Below are 18,702 nucleotides of genomic sequence, written 5' to 3'. Positions count from 1 at the left end.
TATCTTGCTGAATTACAATCATGAAATATATTGGCACGCTGGTGCCACTCTGTTATAATGATGCCTAGCAAATCTTCCCACAGTAAATTTAGGATTAAAAAAATTGCTACCACTCAATACTGTACTACCTAACCAGATTTCCTGGCAAGTTATTTTAAAATATGGCTGCTATTAAGGCAATTAATCAAGTGATAAATTTCCTGTGGAATGACTCCACTTAAGCTAAGAAGTCAATCTACTACATACATTTTACATATTTAAATATTTAAAAGATCCAATGGCTTGACCTCTACCTAAACATGGGAAAAGCAAACACAAACATTTTATAACTAAAATAAGTTTTGCAGGAGGGAGCCTGATTTTCAGCTGGTATGGACAAAATTTGGTGCGTCAAGGCACTTTGGCTGGCCTGTTTTAGACTGCTCATGTGTTGGCTGAAACACACACAAATGGTCTGTCCACATTATTGTTTCCGTATTTTGTCATTTACTACATTTATTTATTTCTTAAATTACCAAGGATATTTCTTGAGAAGTAAGACAGTTCCTGAGCAATAAGATTCAAAGCGTAGATACAGAATCCTTTTTGCTCTTGAGACAGAACAAAATAATTGGCCACAACTAGTTTTTAAGGAATGACTATTAATTCTTGTGAACGTTGATGAATGACGACACTGTGCAAAGAACAGACCGCTGGGCACGGCTGCCCATCCATCCCTTGATGCTACACTGGCTCTTACCTTCCAGTTTGCACTGCTCTCTCCCAGGGCACCTAGAACTCAGGCTGTGACTAGACCCAGTGTGTCCCCCCAGAGCCCCATTCCCTATTCTATGCAAACAAGGTTTTGCAGGTATCACCATGATTCAGTTTGCTGAGGACTATTCTGCTGGAAGAAAAATATAGTGGTTCATTGTGCCCTAGAAGCTTAACAACTAGGGGGCAAATTCGCGAGATCAAGAGAGCTTGGACTTTAGAGGCCTGCAGTCCTGGGTTTGAATCTTTGCCCCATTACTCAAAAACTTGTAAAAATAATAGTTACTACTTACCAAGGGTTTACACTGTGCCTGGCACATGTGTTATCTCATTCCATCTTCACAACTACCCCACGAGCAGGTACTATTATTCTTCCCAATTTACAGGAGAGGAAACTGAGGCATGGAAAGGTTAAAGGAAGTAGCCCAAAACCACACAGCTAGCAATGAAGGCAGGAAGGTGGTGGCCAAATTACAACTCCAGTCGTCTGGCTCCAGAGAATGTGTGAACATGAGCATGTTTTATCCTCCCCAAGCCCCAATTTTCTCATCTATAACACGAATATTTCCTATGCTGCAAGATTGAGAGGAGAACAAGGAGATGTCCGAAGACTTCCAGATACATAGTAGTGCATGAGAAGTACAGCTATTGTGATTAATTGGATTTAAATAATGAATCAATAACAGTAGAAGCTCATTTGCACACAACTATAGAAAGAATGTGAGTTGACTCACTCCCCATCATAAAAGATTGTTCTGGAATAGATGGTGTACCCAAAAGAGTACAGAAGTAGGAGTCAGAGAAGCCATGTGCTGCCTCTGTGTGACATGGAGCAAGGAGCTATGTGATCTTAGAGAAGTTCCTCAGCCACTCCAGGCTTCATTATCTCATCAACTAAGGGACAGGGCTGGGTCTCTTTATCCCTAAGGTCCCATTCCAGCTAGCAGTCTCGAGTTCGGGTTCTGTTCCAGGCTCCTGCCAATCTGGGTTCTAATGTATTTGCCTTCCCATTCTAGTGAGTGCTAAGCCCTTAGAATCCTAGTGAAAAATATCCTTTTGATGGAGGTACTGAGGGTGTATATTTAAGTGAACATCTCATCTCCTCCCTTAAATGTAAAAACATCTGGCATGTTTATGTTCCTGATACTCTTCAAGAGACTTGTGAACTAGAATACTAAAAATAACTGATGAACTTAAGTAATCACTGTAATGAAAACTAGCAATTTAGTCCCCTGTGATTTGTTGCCTGGCTTTGTCCAGCAATATGGATGGATCAATATGGCTGTCCTCTGGTCTACGCTGGCTTTTGATTTTACAGGTGTAGGCTTAATGACCTAATTAAGCTTCTTGGAGGAAAACAATTTTGTTGTACCTGACTACGTGCCATGTTTCATAGAGAACTTATAGAATAATATTTTCCTGAAATTCCCCATTTTCCTGAAATTCCCCAGAGTTCTAAAAAAAAAAAAAAAAACTTACCAGGTGGTGGTGACAAACTGGAATTATCAGTATCTTCTGTTGAGGAAAAGAGGTGATTCAGAATTAGTTTCATGAGGACTAAAATCAATACAATTATATTAAGGATTTTTTGTCAAATACGTAGGTTTTAGCTACTCATGTCACTAAAATAAAGTATGTGAATGTTTATCAGCCTCACTACTGTAACAATTTTACTATCCCTGTGTACGCCATCCCATCATGTTATAAACCTCAAATGTGCACAATAAAATTTATTTTTAAAAATAAGACAAAATTAGTTTAATTTATGCACACATTTGTAGGAGATTAACATCTTTAATGGAAGTGAATGTAAGCTGAATTACAAATAGCTACCAAAAGAGGGCAGTATGTTAATTTACTATTATTTTCAACAGCCTAATCAATCCTTTTTAATTCTCTACAGAGACCTATCTTTGGTGAGGCAATCTTTCCAATTTTGAACTGTTGGTGGTGCTTTCCATTATATTTTGTCATATAATGGTTTAGCTCATTTCAAACTGAAAATGATGACTAAGAACGTCAGCTGTTGGATAATATTCATAAAAATGTATAAAAGTAAACGTGTATGTTTGCATAAATTAAACTTCCGTTAACTGTACTGCTTTTGAGCACAGACGTTGTATCTATTAAGCCATTTCTTTCTTATGAGTTAAGCTAGATCAGACGTCTCTGGGTTTACAAACTACAAGAGCTGCTGAGTTATTTATCTGGGGAAAGTGCTCAGATCCCTTAAAAGAAAAGTAACTCTATATTTCTGTCTATGAAAATAATACATACTTATTGGAGAAACTTTAGAAATTACAGATAAGCAAGAAGAAGAAAATAAAAACCATCCATAATTTTGCCACTCAGAGAAAAATGACATTAACATGTTGGTATATATTACTCTTTCTATGTGTGTATATATTTACATATATACAGATATATGCATATATGTTTATATGTGTATATATATTTACATATATACAGATACATGCATATGTTTATATGTGTATATATGTATGTATATGTATAAGGATTATATCACGCAAATATATTTATAACTTGATTTTTCTTATGACAATATATCCTGAATGTCATTCTATATCATCAAACAGTTTTCCACAACACCATCTATGATGGCTGAATAGCACTTCAATTGTTGTATGTACCATTTATCTATATAACACATTTCCTCTTAATGGGCATTTTGGTGTGTACGATTTTTCATGATTACAAACAATGCTGCAATAAATCCTTTGGGCTAAATTTTTACATACATATGTGGCTATTTCTTTCAGAAATTCCATAAAGGTTGTTTGCAAAATGCCCTAGAGAAAGCTTTACACTACCCTTTGGGAGTGATACATCCAATTTACACTACCCTTTGGGAGTGATACATCCCCAAACACTGACCCACATGGGGTGTTATCTTATACATTAAAAAAAATTAATTACAAAGGGATAATTATTTTCACAATGATATCTTGAGATATAATTAATAGGAAAGAATAAGTATGTTTGCAAACTAACAATGCACAGTGAAACATACCTGGTAGCCTCCAGGAGCCTATTTTCTTGAAATGATGGTAGGGTACTGATTGTTTTCTGGGATAATTAAAATCATAGTTCTGCTTGAAAGCAGGACTGAATAAGTGCCCAAGTTCCCCAATTATCCTGCAGCCAACAAGGCAAATGTAGGCAAGTGGCTAGGTGCTTTGGTGCCCTAATTTAATTGGAGTTACTTCTTCCTTAGTCTCTGTTCTTCCATATCTCTCATGTTACTTTAATATTCCACTAATCAGAGTCTGTTGAGTTAGCTTTTAAAGGGTTAATTTTGTTTTTGAGACAGGGTCTCACTTTGTTGCCCAGGCTGGAGTGCAGTGGTGCAATTGTGGCTCACTGCAGCCTCGGACCTCCCAGGCTCAAGTGATCCTCCCACCTCAGCCCCTTGAGTAGCTGGGGACCATAGGTATGCACCACCACACCTGGCTAATTATTTTATTTTATTTTTTGTAGAGATGGGGGTCTCACTATGTTGCCAGGGCTGGTCTTGAACTCCTGAGGCTCAAGCACCCACCTCGGCCTCCCAAAGTGCTGGGAATACAGGTGTGAGCCACCATGCCCAGCCTGAAAGGGTTAATTTAAAAAATATATTTTGGAGCACTTAAGGGGTCATCAGTCATTCACATCTTAGTATGAGTTCATTTGAATTGGGTGAATTCATCTGATCATCTAGCAAAGAGCTACCACACTGGGCAACGTGGGAAAGCCCTGGGTAAAATCAGTATTCAATATGGACTACCCTCAGAATGACACGTGTCAGTGTGGGCAGGTAAAGTGACGAAGGGCAGGCACCTGGCAAAGGCAGGCAGCAGGATGAAGGCACCTGGGAAGAGTTAGGCACCAGAGAAGAGGGATGGAGAGTGATGTCGAGGGACAACAGAGGCTAACATTGCTTCACTGACAATTTTGCTCAGTGGATGGCCATAGTTCCACAGCCTTCTCCACTGCCAAATCTGTTGACCAGAGCTGTGTACACACAGGGGGCTGATTTGCATTTCACCTCTTTCTTACTTATTAGAAAAAAATGGGCAACTCAAGGGTAAGAGAAGAGCCAGAGCAGAGAAGGAAGTTTTTCTGGAAACTCACAAAACTGGTCCACCATCCCTGAGTTTGATAGGCGTGGGCTTATAATCAAGAGCTGAAACTTGATCAAAATGTAGACGAGGCTGGGCGCAGTGGCTCACATCTATAATCCCAGCACTTTAGGAGGCCGAGGCGGGAGGATTGCTTGAGGCCAGGAGTTCGAGACCAGCCTGGCCAACATGGAGAAACCCCATCTCTACTAAAAATACAGAAATTAGCCAGGCATGGTGGTGCACATCTGTGATCCCAGCTACTTGGGAGGCTGAGACATGAGAATTGCTTGAACCCAGGAGGCAGAGGTTGCAGTGAGCTGAGATCACACCACTGCACTCCAGCCTGGGCGACAGAGCCAGACTCTGTTTCAAAAAAAAAATTTAAAAAAAGTAGATGAGGGGTTGGACCATCTCTTTCATCAAGAAACGTACAGGGCTCTCAGTAACTCCCAACAGGAAAGACGGCGCTCTACTTTGATGAAGGGAGGGAATCTAGTAAATTAAAGCTAGATATTTTTAAATGATTCTTCTCTGCTTTTTTCTTTTGGCATTTCTTTTTCCTTTAGGAACCCAGCTACTCAGTGACTAACATGTATTCACTTTTTCTGTCTCTCATTATGATGTTCCACCTCACTCCTGGTCCAACCTAGAGGTATCCCCCCAGGACTTACACTTCCCTGAGGATCAGCTTATGTTTCTCTTGGGCCCTTTCCTAACTCACTTCCCATTTGTTACAACTTAAAGAGGTGGTCGTCATATCCAGTGAGTCATATATTTGAGCTCCATGCCACTCTTAGGAGACAAAACATTTCCATTGTTAAAAAGATTCATAAACAAAGAAAGGAAAAACATTTAAAATTTTCAGATTTTCCTTTGGAACCTACAAAGAGCCAATTTTCAAGCATTATTCATTTATGGAAGTCTCAATTTAAGTCAATAAATAAAATTATGATGCTGTGTCTATAAAATTTACTCAGTATGACTCCCTAGTGATTTTTTTTTTTTTTAAACAAAGTCCATATATTCCAATTAGGATGAGCAGGAGTTTGGCTTAGAATGGAAGCCAAATGGAGCCAGATGAACTGGAAACTTAAGAAACTGGCCCCATCGATGGAGTCTCTTTCCCTGCATCCCCTCCCAGGCACTTTTTTTTTTCAGTTATTGCCACTACCTTCCAAACTCTAATCCCACATGGCCAAGTGTGGTTTGAGCACTGCCATGTGAATGTCTTGCTGTCATTGCTTCTCCAACTCGGTATATCCAAGAACTCATCCCTTATCACCCCACATCATTTCCACATTTGATCAGTTCCTGAACTCAATAGTATTGCCAGTAACACCAGCCAAACATTGAAGTTGAAAACTTCAGTACCAGTTTGCTGTTGCTGCTGTACCATTAACTTAGTGGCTTCAAACATAAAATTGTCATCTTAGAGTTCTGCAGGTCAGACGTCCAGTAGGAGTCTCACAAGATTAAAATCAATGCTGCCGATGATGCTAGGCCACATTCTTTTCTGGAAACTCCAGGGGAGAATCCATTTCCTGCTTATTCAGATAAGAATTCAGATCCTTGTGGTTGTAGGACCAAGGTCCTCATTTTCTTGCTAGCAATAACTTGAGGGCCATCCTTCAATTCCCAGAGTCTAGAAGCCCTCCACATTTCTTGGCTCATGCCCCATTCCTCCATCTTCAAAGTCAGCCATGATGGGACAGGGCCAGGTCTTTCTCAGGTGGCACCACTCTGACTCCTCTTCACTTTTAAGAGCTATTAGGCCCACCCAAGTAGTCCATGATAATCTCATGGTCTTTCATTTTAATCACACCTGCAAATTTCCTTTTGCTATGTAAGGTAACGTATCTACAGGTTCCAGGGATTTTAAGATGTGGACATCTTTGGGGAGCCATTAGTCTTTCCACCATACTCAGAAACCCAGTTTCCTAAATTATGGAGAATGAGTTGCAAGGAACCACCCTTCAAGAGAGAAAATCCTACAGGGGTCAAGTGAAGAGCCCAGAAACAAAGAGTTACTTTTAACAGTAGAGTCGAGTCTACAAACCAAGGTGCTAACTCTCTGGCCATTGCTCCTGACTCCTCCCCATCCCCAACTCCCACCTCCATATCCAGTCATTGCATCCTGGGCAGTCTTCTCATTGTAGCATGGGGCTGTTGCAAGGATTCTCAAAGAGAGAATGTACATGGCATAACAGGAATAGCAAAAACTGATCCACGCTTCCTGTGATCCAGGCTTACTACATGAAGGACTTCAAACACACTTTATTATTTAATCAGTCAACAACTTTGCAAATGTGATGAACACTGAGGATCCTGAGATGGATCAATTATCCTGGATTACCTGGGTGGGCCCAATCTAGTCCATGAGTTCTTAAAAGTGGAAGAGGAAGGCAGAAGAGTGGGTCAGAGTTATGCCACGAGAAGGACTCCTCGACCCTGAAGAGGTAGGTGATATCATTAACATCATTCCTTGTTAGTGCTTGAGAAACTGAGGCTGGGTGAGGTTTAGAAACTTGTTCAAGGCCCCACAGATCATTGCTTGTAGACCTGAGATTTGAACGAAGACAATTTGACTTCTGAGCCTAACCTCTGAGGCTCTACTCTATCCCAGTTCCAATGATAAACTCTGTAGACCATAAACGAATACAGAAATATGGGGTATTATTATTATTATTATTATTTTGAGACAGAGTCTCGCTCTGTCACACAGGCCAGAGTGCAGTGGCTTGATCTCGGCTCACTGCAAGCTCCTCCTCCTGGGTTCAAGTGATTCTCCTGCCTCAGTCTCCCGAGTAGCTGGGATTACAGGCACCTGCCACCACGCTTGGCTAATTTTTGTATTTTTAGTAGACATGGGGTTTCACCGTGTTGGCCAGGCTGGCTGGTTTCGAACTCCTGACCTTAAGTGATCTGCCTGCCTTGGCCTCTCAAAGTGCTGCGATTACAGGTGTGAGCCACCGTGCCTGGCCATAGGGTATTATTATTAATCTTCTTTAATCTCGCCCTCGTCTGTCCCTTCTCCCCATGCTCACTGCCCTCTTCCATACCCAGACCATCATTGCCTCATACCCGGATGAAAAATTAGAACCCTAGAATCTTCTAATTGGAAGGAATCCTAACATTCTTTGCATCCCATTTCTTCCCCCATACAGTAATCCATCCACCAATTGTACACCCACAGTCTCAATTCAGCCTCCAAACAAGTTTTATCTTGTCTACATAGTGGGAATTATGCTGGAACTTTTTGTTATTATTATCCTTTTAGTGACAGGGTCTTGCTCTGTTGCCCAGGCTGGAGTGCAGTGGCACAATCATAGCTCACTGCAGCCTACCACTCATGGGCTCAAGGGATCCTCCCACATCAGCCTCCTGAGTAGCTGGGACTATAGGCACATACCACTACACCTGGCTATTTAAAAAAATTTTTTTCAGAAATGGGGGGATCAAACTCCTGGGCTCAAGTGATCCTCCTGCCTTAGCCTCCTGAGTAGCTGGGACTACAGAGGTGTGGCACCATGCCCAGCTCCAAGTTACTGAAAATTTGAATTACTCATCAACATTTAAAAATCGGGAAATTTCAAATAAAATTCCAATTTTTCACCTTGCTTTACAAAATTCTAAGTTTTGGGAGATGACCCCTTTATGTCGGCTCCCTGGCCCTCTAAAGCATGCCCTGGTTACAAAAGCTGATGGAGCTGGCTCTCTCCTCTTTATATCTTCAAGTATTCATTGACTACACCCTTCATTCACTTGGCATTTGGACAGATGTCATCTAACTTTTCCACTGCGTGCCTTGTTTACCCAACTAGATGCTAAGCTGCTTGATGCTTTATTTATTACCTTCCAGGAATCTAGTCCAGTGTCTTGTTTGTGGTTGATGTCCTAAAATATTTTTGCAATGACTAATGAAATCCTTAAGAAATCTCCATCAGTCAGAGATCAGTCGGGAACCCATGACAGGTAGTTCAAGAGCAGGAATATAACACAGGGAAATGGTGCAAAGATGAAGAACTGGAGCAATCCAAAGGTGAGTAACAGCAGGAAGGTGCTGGAAGAGCAAAGGAGGGAGGGAATATTACCAGATACCGATGAACAGAGCCATGGGGCAGGAGTTCAGGCCAAGGGATGTTGGAGGGGGTCTGTCCAGTGAGGCTGGAATCACGGAAGAGGCACAGTCCCCATTAGAGATGCCAGCCAAACCGAGAGAGGGGGAGAAATACCCTGACCTCCCCTTTCCTCTTGCACTCCAATCTCCTGTCACTGCCACCCACTAGCCGAACCTAGCTGGAAGCCAGTTGGCAAGGAGACATGAAAGATACTGCAAGGGGTCAGGTCCCTGTGATACAGAGTAAGGGAAGGTTGGGGATTGGATCTGAAAGTAACAAGGCAAAATGACTAACGCAGAGTCAACAGAGGAAAGACTCAAGAATACTTCTAAGATGACTATGACTCAGATTCCAAAGTTTGGAGGAGTAGTTATAGCTGCGGATCATAGCAGATAGATGCCTTAAACAGGTCTTACAAATGTATGCTAAAATGTCCACCCAAATACATATCAAAAACAACATTAAAAAGTCAGCCATTGTGAGCCCCCATTGCCTACAGCGGTGACCTAAATAACATACCCGTTACTGACTTTTCCTCTTTTCTTAATGCCTTCCCCCTTCTCTCTTTTCCTAATGTCTGCTCCTTCACTCCTGATGCCTGGGATAACCTCCCAAATAAACTACCTGCACCACAGTTATGCAAGGTCATGTCTGGGTGTTTCTGAAGTGTTCATTTTTCTCCCTGCTGTTTGACACTGTGGTAGAGATTAAGACTTCAAATGTGAGATGGTTATCTTACAGCTATGATTGTGGTAATACTGTGAGTATTTACTTCTACCACATTCTTCCCCAAGTTGGATGGGAAAGACAAAGGCTTAATCTTTCGGGAGTGGATCTAAAAAGATTACGACTAGCTCTCCTTGCATGAATATTTTCAACCCGACTGAAACTTGTAATCTGGTGGCAGTCCTCTGGATTGAATTACTGTTCCATAGAGAGATAATTAAAAACAAGCCACCACGCCTAGGCACTCTTATATGGGAATCCCAAACAGAACAATATTTTTGTTGTTATTACACTGGCTCTTCAGGGCTTGGGATAACAGACACTCTTCCAGGAACTGCATTTTCAGAGTTTACTACATAACCCCCAAAACTGAATGAAAACATTTCTAATTTGGCATATCCAAAACATGTTTACTTGCGCTGGGACACTGCTCAATAAGTACTCTTACATAATGCATTTATTAAATGATTAATAATGACATCATTAAAGAAAACTTCAGCTCTTAGCTGATGGAACTTCCCAAAGAGCAAGCAATCAGCAGTTCTAGGTGGACTTTGGCCAGAACGGGAAGAAGGTGAAATGTGTTCTTGAACCCCCAGTCCCCAATTCTTGCTTTTCTCCTGCCTTCGCACAGTATCACCCACCCATCCCCCTGGCTCTTGATCCCTCCAGAACTCATCCTGGTTCTCTCGGGGCTTTATGAAATGTCCCTTCCCCAAGGGTCCATGAGATGCATTTTGGAGCATCCATAAATGCCCCAAAATAAAATGCAAATGTGTGTTCGTATGCATTTTTTCCTGAGAAGAGCAGAGTCCCAAAAGGGAGTCTATTTTTAATTAACAAGCACTTATACACCGTTACTATATGACCGGGCACTGCATAAATATTAGCTCATTTAGCCCTCATAACAACCCTATAAGGTACGTTATCCCCATTTTACAGACAGGGAAATGGAGGAAAAGAGCAGTCAAGTAACTTGCCCAAGATTACATGTAAAAGGGCAGAACCAGGATGTGAGGCAGGCTCTCCAGCTTCACTACACCGGGCCGCTTCTCATCTTGGGCCGTGGGCTGAAAAGAAGGAAGGGCCACTGACCTACTGGGTGTCCATCGTGCTCCACCAGGAGGGATGTGCACTTTAGAAAGAATGAGAGCCTTGAAATTAACTTTCTGACCAGTAGAGGATACTGGGGGATCATTCCCCCTTCCCAGTGCCTCTGAAACTAGACACATGGCTAGCAATCTAGGCTGCTGGTCCTGGCCTGTGCTGATATGCTGATAATGGAGCGTCTTGGCTGTGCTTTTCTTTTAGAATGCTAGCCATGATTTCCATTCATTTCCAAAGTGATTGGTATAACTTCCCAAGGCTGGTAGCTTCTAGAGCTCTTTCAGTGTGATGACATGTAAATGCTGCTTAGCACTTCAAGAGTGGGGAAAGCGGAAGGCAGACTCGCCTTTATTGGACACTGATGACACTGGCCTTATACCTGTGCTCCTCACTCAATGAAATCTCCCCAACATTCCCATGAAACAGACAGCTCTCTACCCCAACCTTATCTTCTCCTGCCCTCCCCTCACTCAGCCACCCTGGCCTCCCTGCCGTTTCCCCAACACACCAAGCATATTCCCACCTCAGGGCCTTTGCCTTTGCTGTTCCACCTGCCTGGAACACTTTTCCCCAACAGGGTCCGTTGGTTTGCTACAGAGTCTTCTACACATTTTACTCAAATGTCACCTTCTCCGAGAGGCTGTTCCAGACCAGTCTATTTCAAACTGCAACACTTTCTGCCTCTGCCTGATCCTTTTCATCTCTTTACGCGTAGGCTCGTTGCCATCTAGTGAGTTAATATGTTTATGTATGTGTGGACATCCACAGCCCTGGGAGTGGCTGTCTCCTTAATATTTTCTTCCCTGGACCCCTGACTTGCCTTATCCTAGTCCTGGCCCTGTGTCATATATAAGCCTTTTTTTTTTTTTTCCACCAACGACCAACTTTCCACCCCAATGGGGATGATAGCACCCCCACAGAGAATGCATGCCCTAGGCAAGCTTCTCCAACCCTCAGTCCACAGGCCACATGTGGCCCAACACAAATTCATAAACTTTCTTAAAACATTATGAGAATTTTTTTGTGATTTTTTTTTTTAGCTCATCAGCTATCGTGTTAGTGTATTTTATGTGTGGCCCAAGACAATTCTTCTTCTAATGTGGCCCAGGGAAGCCAAAAGATTGGACACCCCTGCTGTAGGGTTATCTCTGCTTTCTCCAGAAGAGATACAGTGTGAAGAAAGAAACCCTCTCCTACCTGACCCCACTAGTGTCTCGAGTGATTCTGCTGCTAGCCAGCTGACACGTTCCTTCTCACCAAAGCATCTGTCATGTATGGGTTAGCAAGAGTCCCTTGTGGGAGTCTTAAGTGCAGAAGCACCTGGAAAGGTGGCAGGGGTGCATGCACTAGCGGTTTGGGTGTGGCGAGCAATTTTCCAATTTCCCTTAGTTCACACCACTCTTTGCCAGTTCACCATTGAGCAGTGATCACTTGGCATTTTAGTTTCAGTTCTCTGGGTCGCAGGACCTAAGATCAAGACTGGAGTGCAAGTACATTCTTTGGGAGGTGATCCCAGGAGGCAGGGAGAAAGAGACAGGGAAGGATGGAAGCCAAGTTTGGGGTGTTTGTTGTGGATAGTGGGATCTCAAGTCCAAAGGGACCTCTGAGAAGCATAGAGAATGCCTTCTAGAATTGTCTCCAGGAAGGGCTGGAGGCTGGGGCATTTATCCAAGGCTCCCTCCCCAACAGTGGACATTTGCTTCTCGGCCATTACTTCCCCTGCACTCCTGGGCTCTTCCTGTGACAGCTGAGCAGGCTGCCAGGGCTCAGGGGAAACCCCAGAGGCAGACAGGAGAAGTCTGTGAGCACAGAACTGTCCACCTCTTCTGTGGCTGGTCTCATAGTTGGCTCAAAAGGATGTGACAGGGGCACGAAAAGCAACGGCTACACTTGGGTTCCTTTGATTGACTTCCTGTACACACTTAGATGGACACAATGGCAGAACTCAACCCTGGCTGCACGTTCATACCACCCCCAGGGAAATTAGTGATATAGTCAGTCATGGTAGCTAGCACCTCAAATCCCAGCTACTCAGGAGGCTTAGGTAGGAGGATCACTTGAGGCCAGGAGTTTGAGACCAGCCTGGGCAACGCAGCAAGAACCCATCTCTAAAAAAAATTTTTTTCAAATTAAATGACTGATGTACAGATCCCACCCCTGATCATTTCAACCTTGGCATCTGCATTTTTGACAGCTCCTCTAACAATTCTGATGTGAAAAGAGGATGGATGGAGAAGCATTGATTCAGCCATGGCTGACATGTCGGAGTTGGAATGGACAGTGCTTGGACCTCACAGTCTTAGAGAACTGGGGAAGAGTAAAGCCGAAGAGGGTACCATCTGGTTACAAATGACAACTCCAGGGCCCCAGGTGAGTGCTCTGTGTAAGAGGAGACTGCTGTGTGGTGATAGGATTAAAACTCATGTTCCCCGCCTCCTGGTTCCACGTCGCACATGGTGCCCATGACACTCTTTAAACCTCAGAAACCACTTCCCTATGGGTTCCAAGTCTAAAGCCTTAAACTAGAAGCTGAAAACCCCTGGTGGCAGATTGCATTTTCCATGAATGGCCACAGCAATATTTTTCATCTCACAAATTCTTCCAGAACTTTGCCACTCTTCTGTCAAGAGGTGGAAACTATATCCCCTTCTCTTGATCCTGGATGGGCTTTGAGTAAGAGAACATGGTGCAAGTAACACTATGGGCTTCAGAGGATAGGTGACAAAAGGCAACAGAGCTTCTGCCTGCTCGCTCTCACTCTCTCTCTTTCTCCCTCTCTCTTATCCTTAGAACCCAGGCCATGTAGAAAGGCCACATGGGAACTGAGGTTCCTAGTCGTTAGCTTCCACTGAGCTCCCAGCCAACAGCCAGCAATAACTTGCCAGACATGTGCACGGGCCATCTTGGAAGCAGAGGATCCAGCCCTCAGCCAAGATGCCCCAGTTGACTCCACGTGGACCAGGAATGAGCCCTCCTGCTGAGCTCTGCCCAAGTTATAGATCTGTGAGCAAACTAAATGACAGCTGTATTAAGCTACCAAGCTTGGGGTGGTTTGTAACACAGAAATAGATAACTGGAATATCACCCATGTCTTTCTTTCCAAACTTAGTTAACTGAGTCTGGGCTAAAGAGAATTCACAATATGTATCTTATACTGAATACCTACTATATTTGGGACATGATCGCTAATAATCCTCACAATAGCCCTACAATAGGAAACAATCATCCTCATTTCACAGATAGAGAGTTTAATGGTAAGCCTGAACTCAAACTCAGATTTGTTTGACTTCAGAGCCCATACTTCTTTCACTAAGCTATACCATCTCCATTCACTCTATGCTGGCCACCTGAGAGGCTGTCTGTGAGTGTATCTCCTTATTAACCCATCATTCCTTCTACTTCCATGATAATCAGCAAGGCTGAATGATAGCTCTCAGTTCTATGGGGTCTTTCCAGGAGAAGGGCCAAAAAGGAGTGGCTGATCACAAGGTCATCAGCACAAAAAGATGGTGGCCAAGCTAGAGTCCTGCATGGCACATGAGCCAGATGATCAAGTAATGAAAGCTATGCTAAGAAATGTGGGCTTTATCTTGTGGAGAAGGAGAAGCAATAAAGGCTTTTTAAGGTACATTTCAGAACAATTATTATTTTTATATTTATTATATATTATTTATATATATAAATCACAAATATATGTTACATATATACATATGTTTTTATGTCTATATATACACATATATACGTTTTTATGAATATATATACATATGTATATACAACACATAAAATTTACCATCTTAACTTTTTTTGAGCTGGAGTCTCACTCTGTTGCCCTGACTGGAGTGCAGTGGCACGATCTCGGCTCACTGCAACCTTCACCTCCCAGGTTCAAACAATTCTCAGCCTCCCTAGTAGCTGGGATTACAGGCACCCACCACCATGCTTGGCTAATTTTTGTATTTTTAGTAGAGACAGGGTTTCACCATACTGGCCAGGCTAGTTTCGAACTCCTGACCTTAGGTGATCCGCCTGCCTCGGCCTCCCAAAGTGCTGGGATTACAGGCATGAGCCACTGTGCCCGGCCTCATCTTAACCATTTTTAAGTGTACAGTTTGGTTGCATTAAGTATGTCCACATTTTTATGCAACCATCTCCACTTTCTCTCTTTAGAACTTCTGCATCTTCCCAAGCCAAAACCCCATACCTGTTAAACAATAACTCCCCATTCTCTCCTCCCCCTTGCCCCTGTTCCTGATACAGAACAATATTTTTTATATAACTATGAAATAAATGAGGGAAATCTGAAGTGGGAAGGCCAGAGAGTAAGCTACAGGGGTAGATTGGGAAAGACATGATGAGGACTTGAACCCATGCTTGGGAAGCTGGCATGAAAAGAGAGGTTCAACAGATCCTTCTAAGGTAAAAGTGAGAGGATTTGGGGGGGCAGTCACTGGGATGTGGGAGTGAGGAATAAACAGGAATCGGTCTGCCAGCAGTTAATCTATCGAACTCCCACAGTCCACATGACCCTGTCCTGCACCCCTGAAGAAAGGAAGTGTGGCAGGTAGGTTAAGAGCCTAGACTCCAAAGACCAGGATAGCCTAGGTCCAAATCCTGGCTCTGCCATTTGCTAACTATGTAACTTTGACCACTCACTTAACCCATCTGCACTTCAGTTTCCCAGGTGAAAAACAGGCATGAAGATATAATTATAATAGGACATACTTCATAGGTACTACTGTTAAAGTGTTGAGAAGAATATACAGTAAATACTGCTCACGTCAGTAGTTAATACAATGACTGTATTAGTCAGTTTTCATGCTCCGATAAAGACATACCCAAGACTGGGTAATTTATAAAGGAAAGAGGTTTAATTGACTCACATTTCCACATGGCTGGGGAGGCCTCACAATCATGGTGGAAGATCAGGAAGGAAGAGCAAAGGGACGCCTTACATGGCAGCGGGCAAAAGAGAGAGCCAAGTGAAACGGGGAAATCTCTTATAAAAACATCAGATCTCATGAAACTTATTTGCTACCACAAGAACAGTATGGGGGAAACCGCTCCCGTGATTCAATTATCTCCCACCAGGTCCCTCCCACAACATGTAGGAACTATGGGAGCTGCAATTCAAGATGACATTTGGGTGGGAATACAGCCAAACCATATCAAGGATGCATTCTCTATTCTTCATTTTCCCAGTGACTTATCTAAAAATGATTTCTCCCTTCTATGTGCAAGACTTCCACTCCAGTTTCTTTTCTCCTTATATTATTTGCTTCCAGTTTCTAAAATGTCCTTGGAATCACTTTGAGAACATGGGAGGAGAGAGGCAGAGGGCTTCAGGAGATCTGATGACCATAACTTACGTTTTATAAGTTCTTGTACAAAGTCAAGAACAGGTGAAATTTCCAGGAAGAATGTAGAAGACACAGTTAATCACGATGTTATTGGGTTGCCCTTAAGTGGGATGCATGGTCTCCCAAGGGGGTCATAGGCTGGCTTCTAAAAAGTAACTGATTTTTTTTCTGATTATAATCATAATGTGGTTTTATGTGGGAAGAATTCTAAGCCACAGAAAAATATAAGGAAAAACTTTAAAAGTACTCCTAATCTTACCACTCAAAGATAACGTTAGCTGGCTGTAAGGATCTTCAGAATTCTCTAGGCCAGTTGCAGAACTGACACAACGAAATAGAGCCTTGGGAGATGTTAGCTTCATGTTTTATTTAGAAGTATTAACAGATAAAAAATTGAGCTCCTTAGCATGCTAGTATGTGTAGTGGCTCCATAATGCATCACCTTCGCTAGACCAACTACATTTCCTAAAATTCCCTTTCCTGCATGTTTCTAATTAATGCAGGGCAGAAGAGAATTTCCTGTGGGAGATCTGGGCAGATGTGGGCAGCAGCCATTTTGTAGCTCAGATAGGTTGGCAATGATCAGTTGCCTTATCTTATTAGGACCAGGGAGCTGCCGGGCCTGTAACTGCTCCACCTTCTCCTGGGTTTTCCTTCAGCTTCTTTGGCTCCTGGGCCATGTGTGTACTTTATGATGAAGGGCCTAGCTTCTGCAGGACATCCATGCTGCCAAGGTCAAAAGCAACAAGAAGTGACGTGGGTCTCAGTCTGTTCTCGTGGGCTACAATGCATGCTTCTGGTTTCCAGGTTGTTCTTGCTCTCCCTTATCTTACATTTATCTTTCCTTCCCAACTGTCTGTCCCATAGATGTCGAGTCCCAGCATCAGATGTGAAGATGAGAGCTTTATAGAGACTGCTTAACCAGCTCCCACAATTGTATTAGGACAAATCCCTGTAGCAAATCCCTTTGTGTGTGTGTGTGTGTGTGTGTGTGTGCGCGCGCGTGCACGCACCTTAGTGGTTCTCCTTCTGTGATTGAATCCTGACTTACACAGTTTGAGATAGAAACCTTCTGAAGCAATTAAATGGTCTATAACTGTGCTGTCCAACATGATAGCCATTAGCTACATGTGGCTATTTAAATTTAAATTAATTAAAGTTAAACATAATTAGAATTTAGTACCCCAGTCAAGTTTCAAGTGCTCAATACTGTGGTCACATGTGGCTGATGGCCACTGTTTTGGGCAGCACAGATACAGAGCACTTGCATTATTGTAAAAAAAAGTTCCATTAGCACTGGTCTATAGTGATAATTACTAGTATTTACTGAGTTCTCACCATGTGTCAGATGCATTACAGGCATTTATTTTACATGCATTAACTCGGGGGTCCTCAACCTGCAGGCCAGGGATTGATACTAGTCCATGGCCTGTTAGGAACCGGGCCACATAACAGGAGGTGAGTGACAGGCGAGCATTACCACCTGAGCTCTGCTTCCTGGCAGATCAGCATCAGATTCTCATAGGAGTGTGAACCCTATTGTGCACTGCACATGTGAGAGATCTAGGTTGTGCACTCCTTATAAGAATCTAATGTCTGATGATCTGAGGTAAAACAGTTTCATCCTGAAACCATCCCTCCTTCTCCCGTGCCAACCCCCAGTTGGTGGAAAAATTGTCTTCCACCAAACCAGTCCTTGGTGCCAAAAAGGTTGGGGACTGCTGCATTAGCTCATTTAATCTGCCTATACCTATGCAACAGGAAGTGCTACTTTACATGTAAGGAAACTGAAACACAATGATTAAATATCTTGTTAACATTTGACCACAGAGTCTATGGTCTTAACCTATGCCACGCTGTGAAGGTCTAGGTGGCCTGGCTTGGCACAAAGGGAGTGGGTGGCTCTGGTGGCACCTCCTGCCCTCAAATGACTCTCTGAGGTTTGGACATTAGGCACCTCAGTAGCAACCATAATGAATTCCTCTAGTTTTCTTAGATTATATGAACTTGAGTTCTTACATGATTGCAGCAAAGAAGGGATGCCTACCCCATCCCATTCCACCTTCCAATGGCAGAATGAGATGCACCAACAATTCTGGCAAGAAGGGTCCCAGTCAGATGTATGAGTTAAGGCAATGCAAGCTGCTACAACAAACATGCCCTGAAATCTCAGGAGCTTTAAAAAATGGAAGTTTATTTTCCAGGTGTAGTTTAATCAGCAGCCTAGAGTGAAGGGGTGGGAGGCCAGGGAAGAGGAATGTCATTCAGGGACCCACATTGACAGAGGTACTGCTATCTTCAATATGAAGATTCCAAGTTTGCTCTGGAGAGTACCATCTGGCAGGCAAACAGGGAAAGAGAGAAAGTGATAGGAATCAGGTGGGAGATTTTTTTTTTTTTTTTGAGACAGAGTCTCACTCTGTCACCCAGGCTGGAGTGCAGTGGCACGATCTCGGTTCACTGCAACCTCCACCTCCCAGGTTCAAGCGATTCTCCTGCCTCAGTCTCCTGAGTAGCCAG

At 43.0% G+C, this 18,702-nt stretch overlaps 1 protein-coding gene across 9 annotated transcripts in view; it reads right to left on the bottom strand.

Moving 5' to 3' along the window:
- ADGRG2 (adhesion G protein-coupled receptor G2) overlaps nt 1–18,702 on the bottom strand; it is a 94,950-nt gene that overhangs the window by 47,939 nt on the left and 28,309 nt on the right. For all 9 annotated transcript variants that reach the window (XM_011940205.1, XM_011940203.1, XM_011940213.1 and 6 more), the window contains exon 3: nt 2,233–2,268. In XM_011940205.1, the coding sequence (XP_011795595.1) occupies nt 2,233–2,268 (36 nt within the window). The remainder of the gene's footprint in view (nt 1–2,232; nt 2,269–18,702) is intronic.

Source organism: Colobus angolensis, unplaced genomic scaffold (genome assembly GCF_000951035.1).
Source record: "Colobus angolensis palliatus isolate OR3802 unplaced genomic scaffold, Cang.pa_1.0 Scaffold188, whole genome shotgun sequence".
Lineage (NCBI taxonomy): Eukaryota > Metazoa > Chordata > Mammalia > Primates > Cercopithecidae > Colobus > Colobus angolensis.
This window is presented reverse-complemented; position numbering and strand designations above follow the sequence as displayed.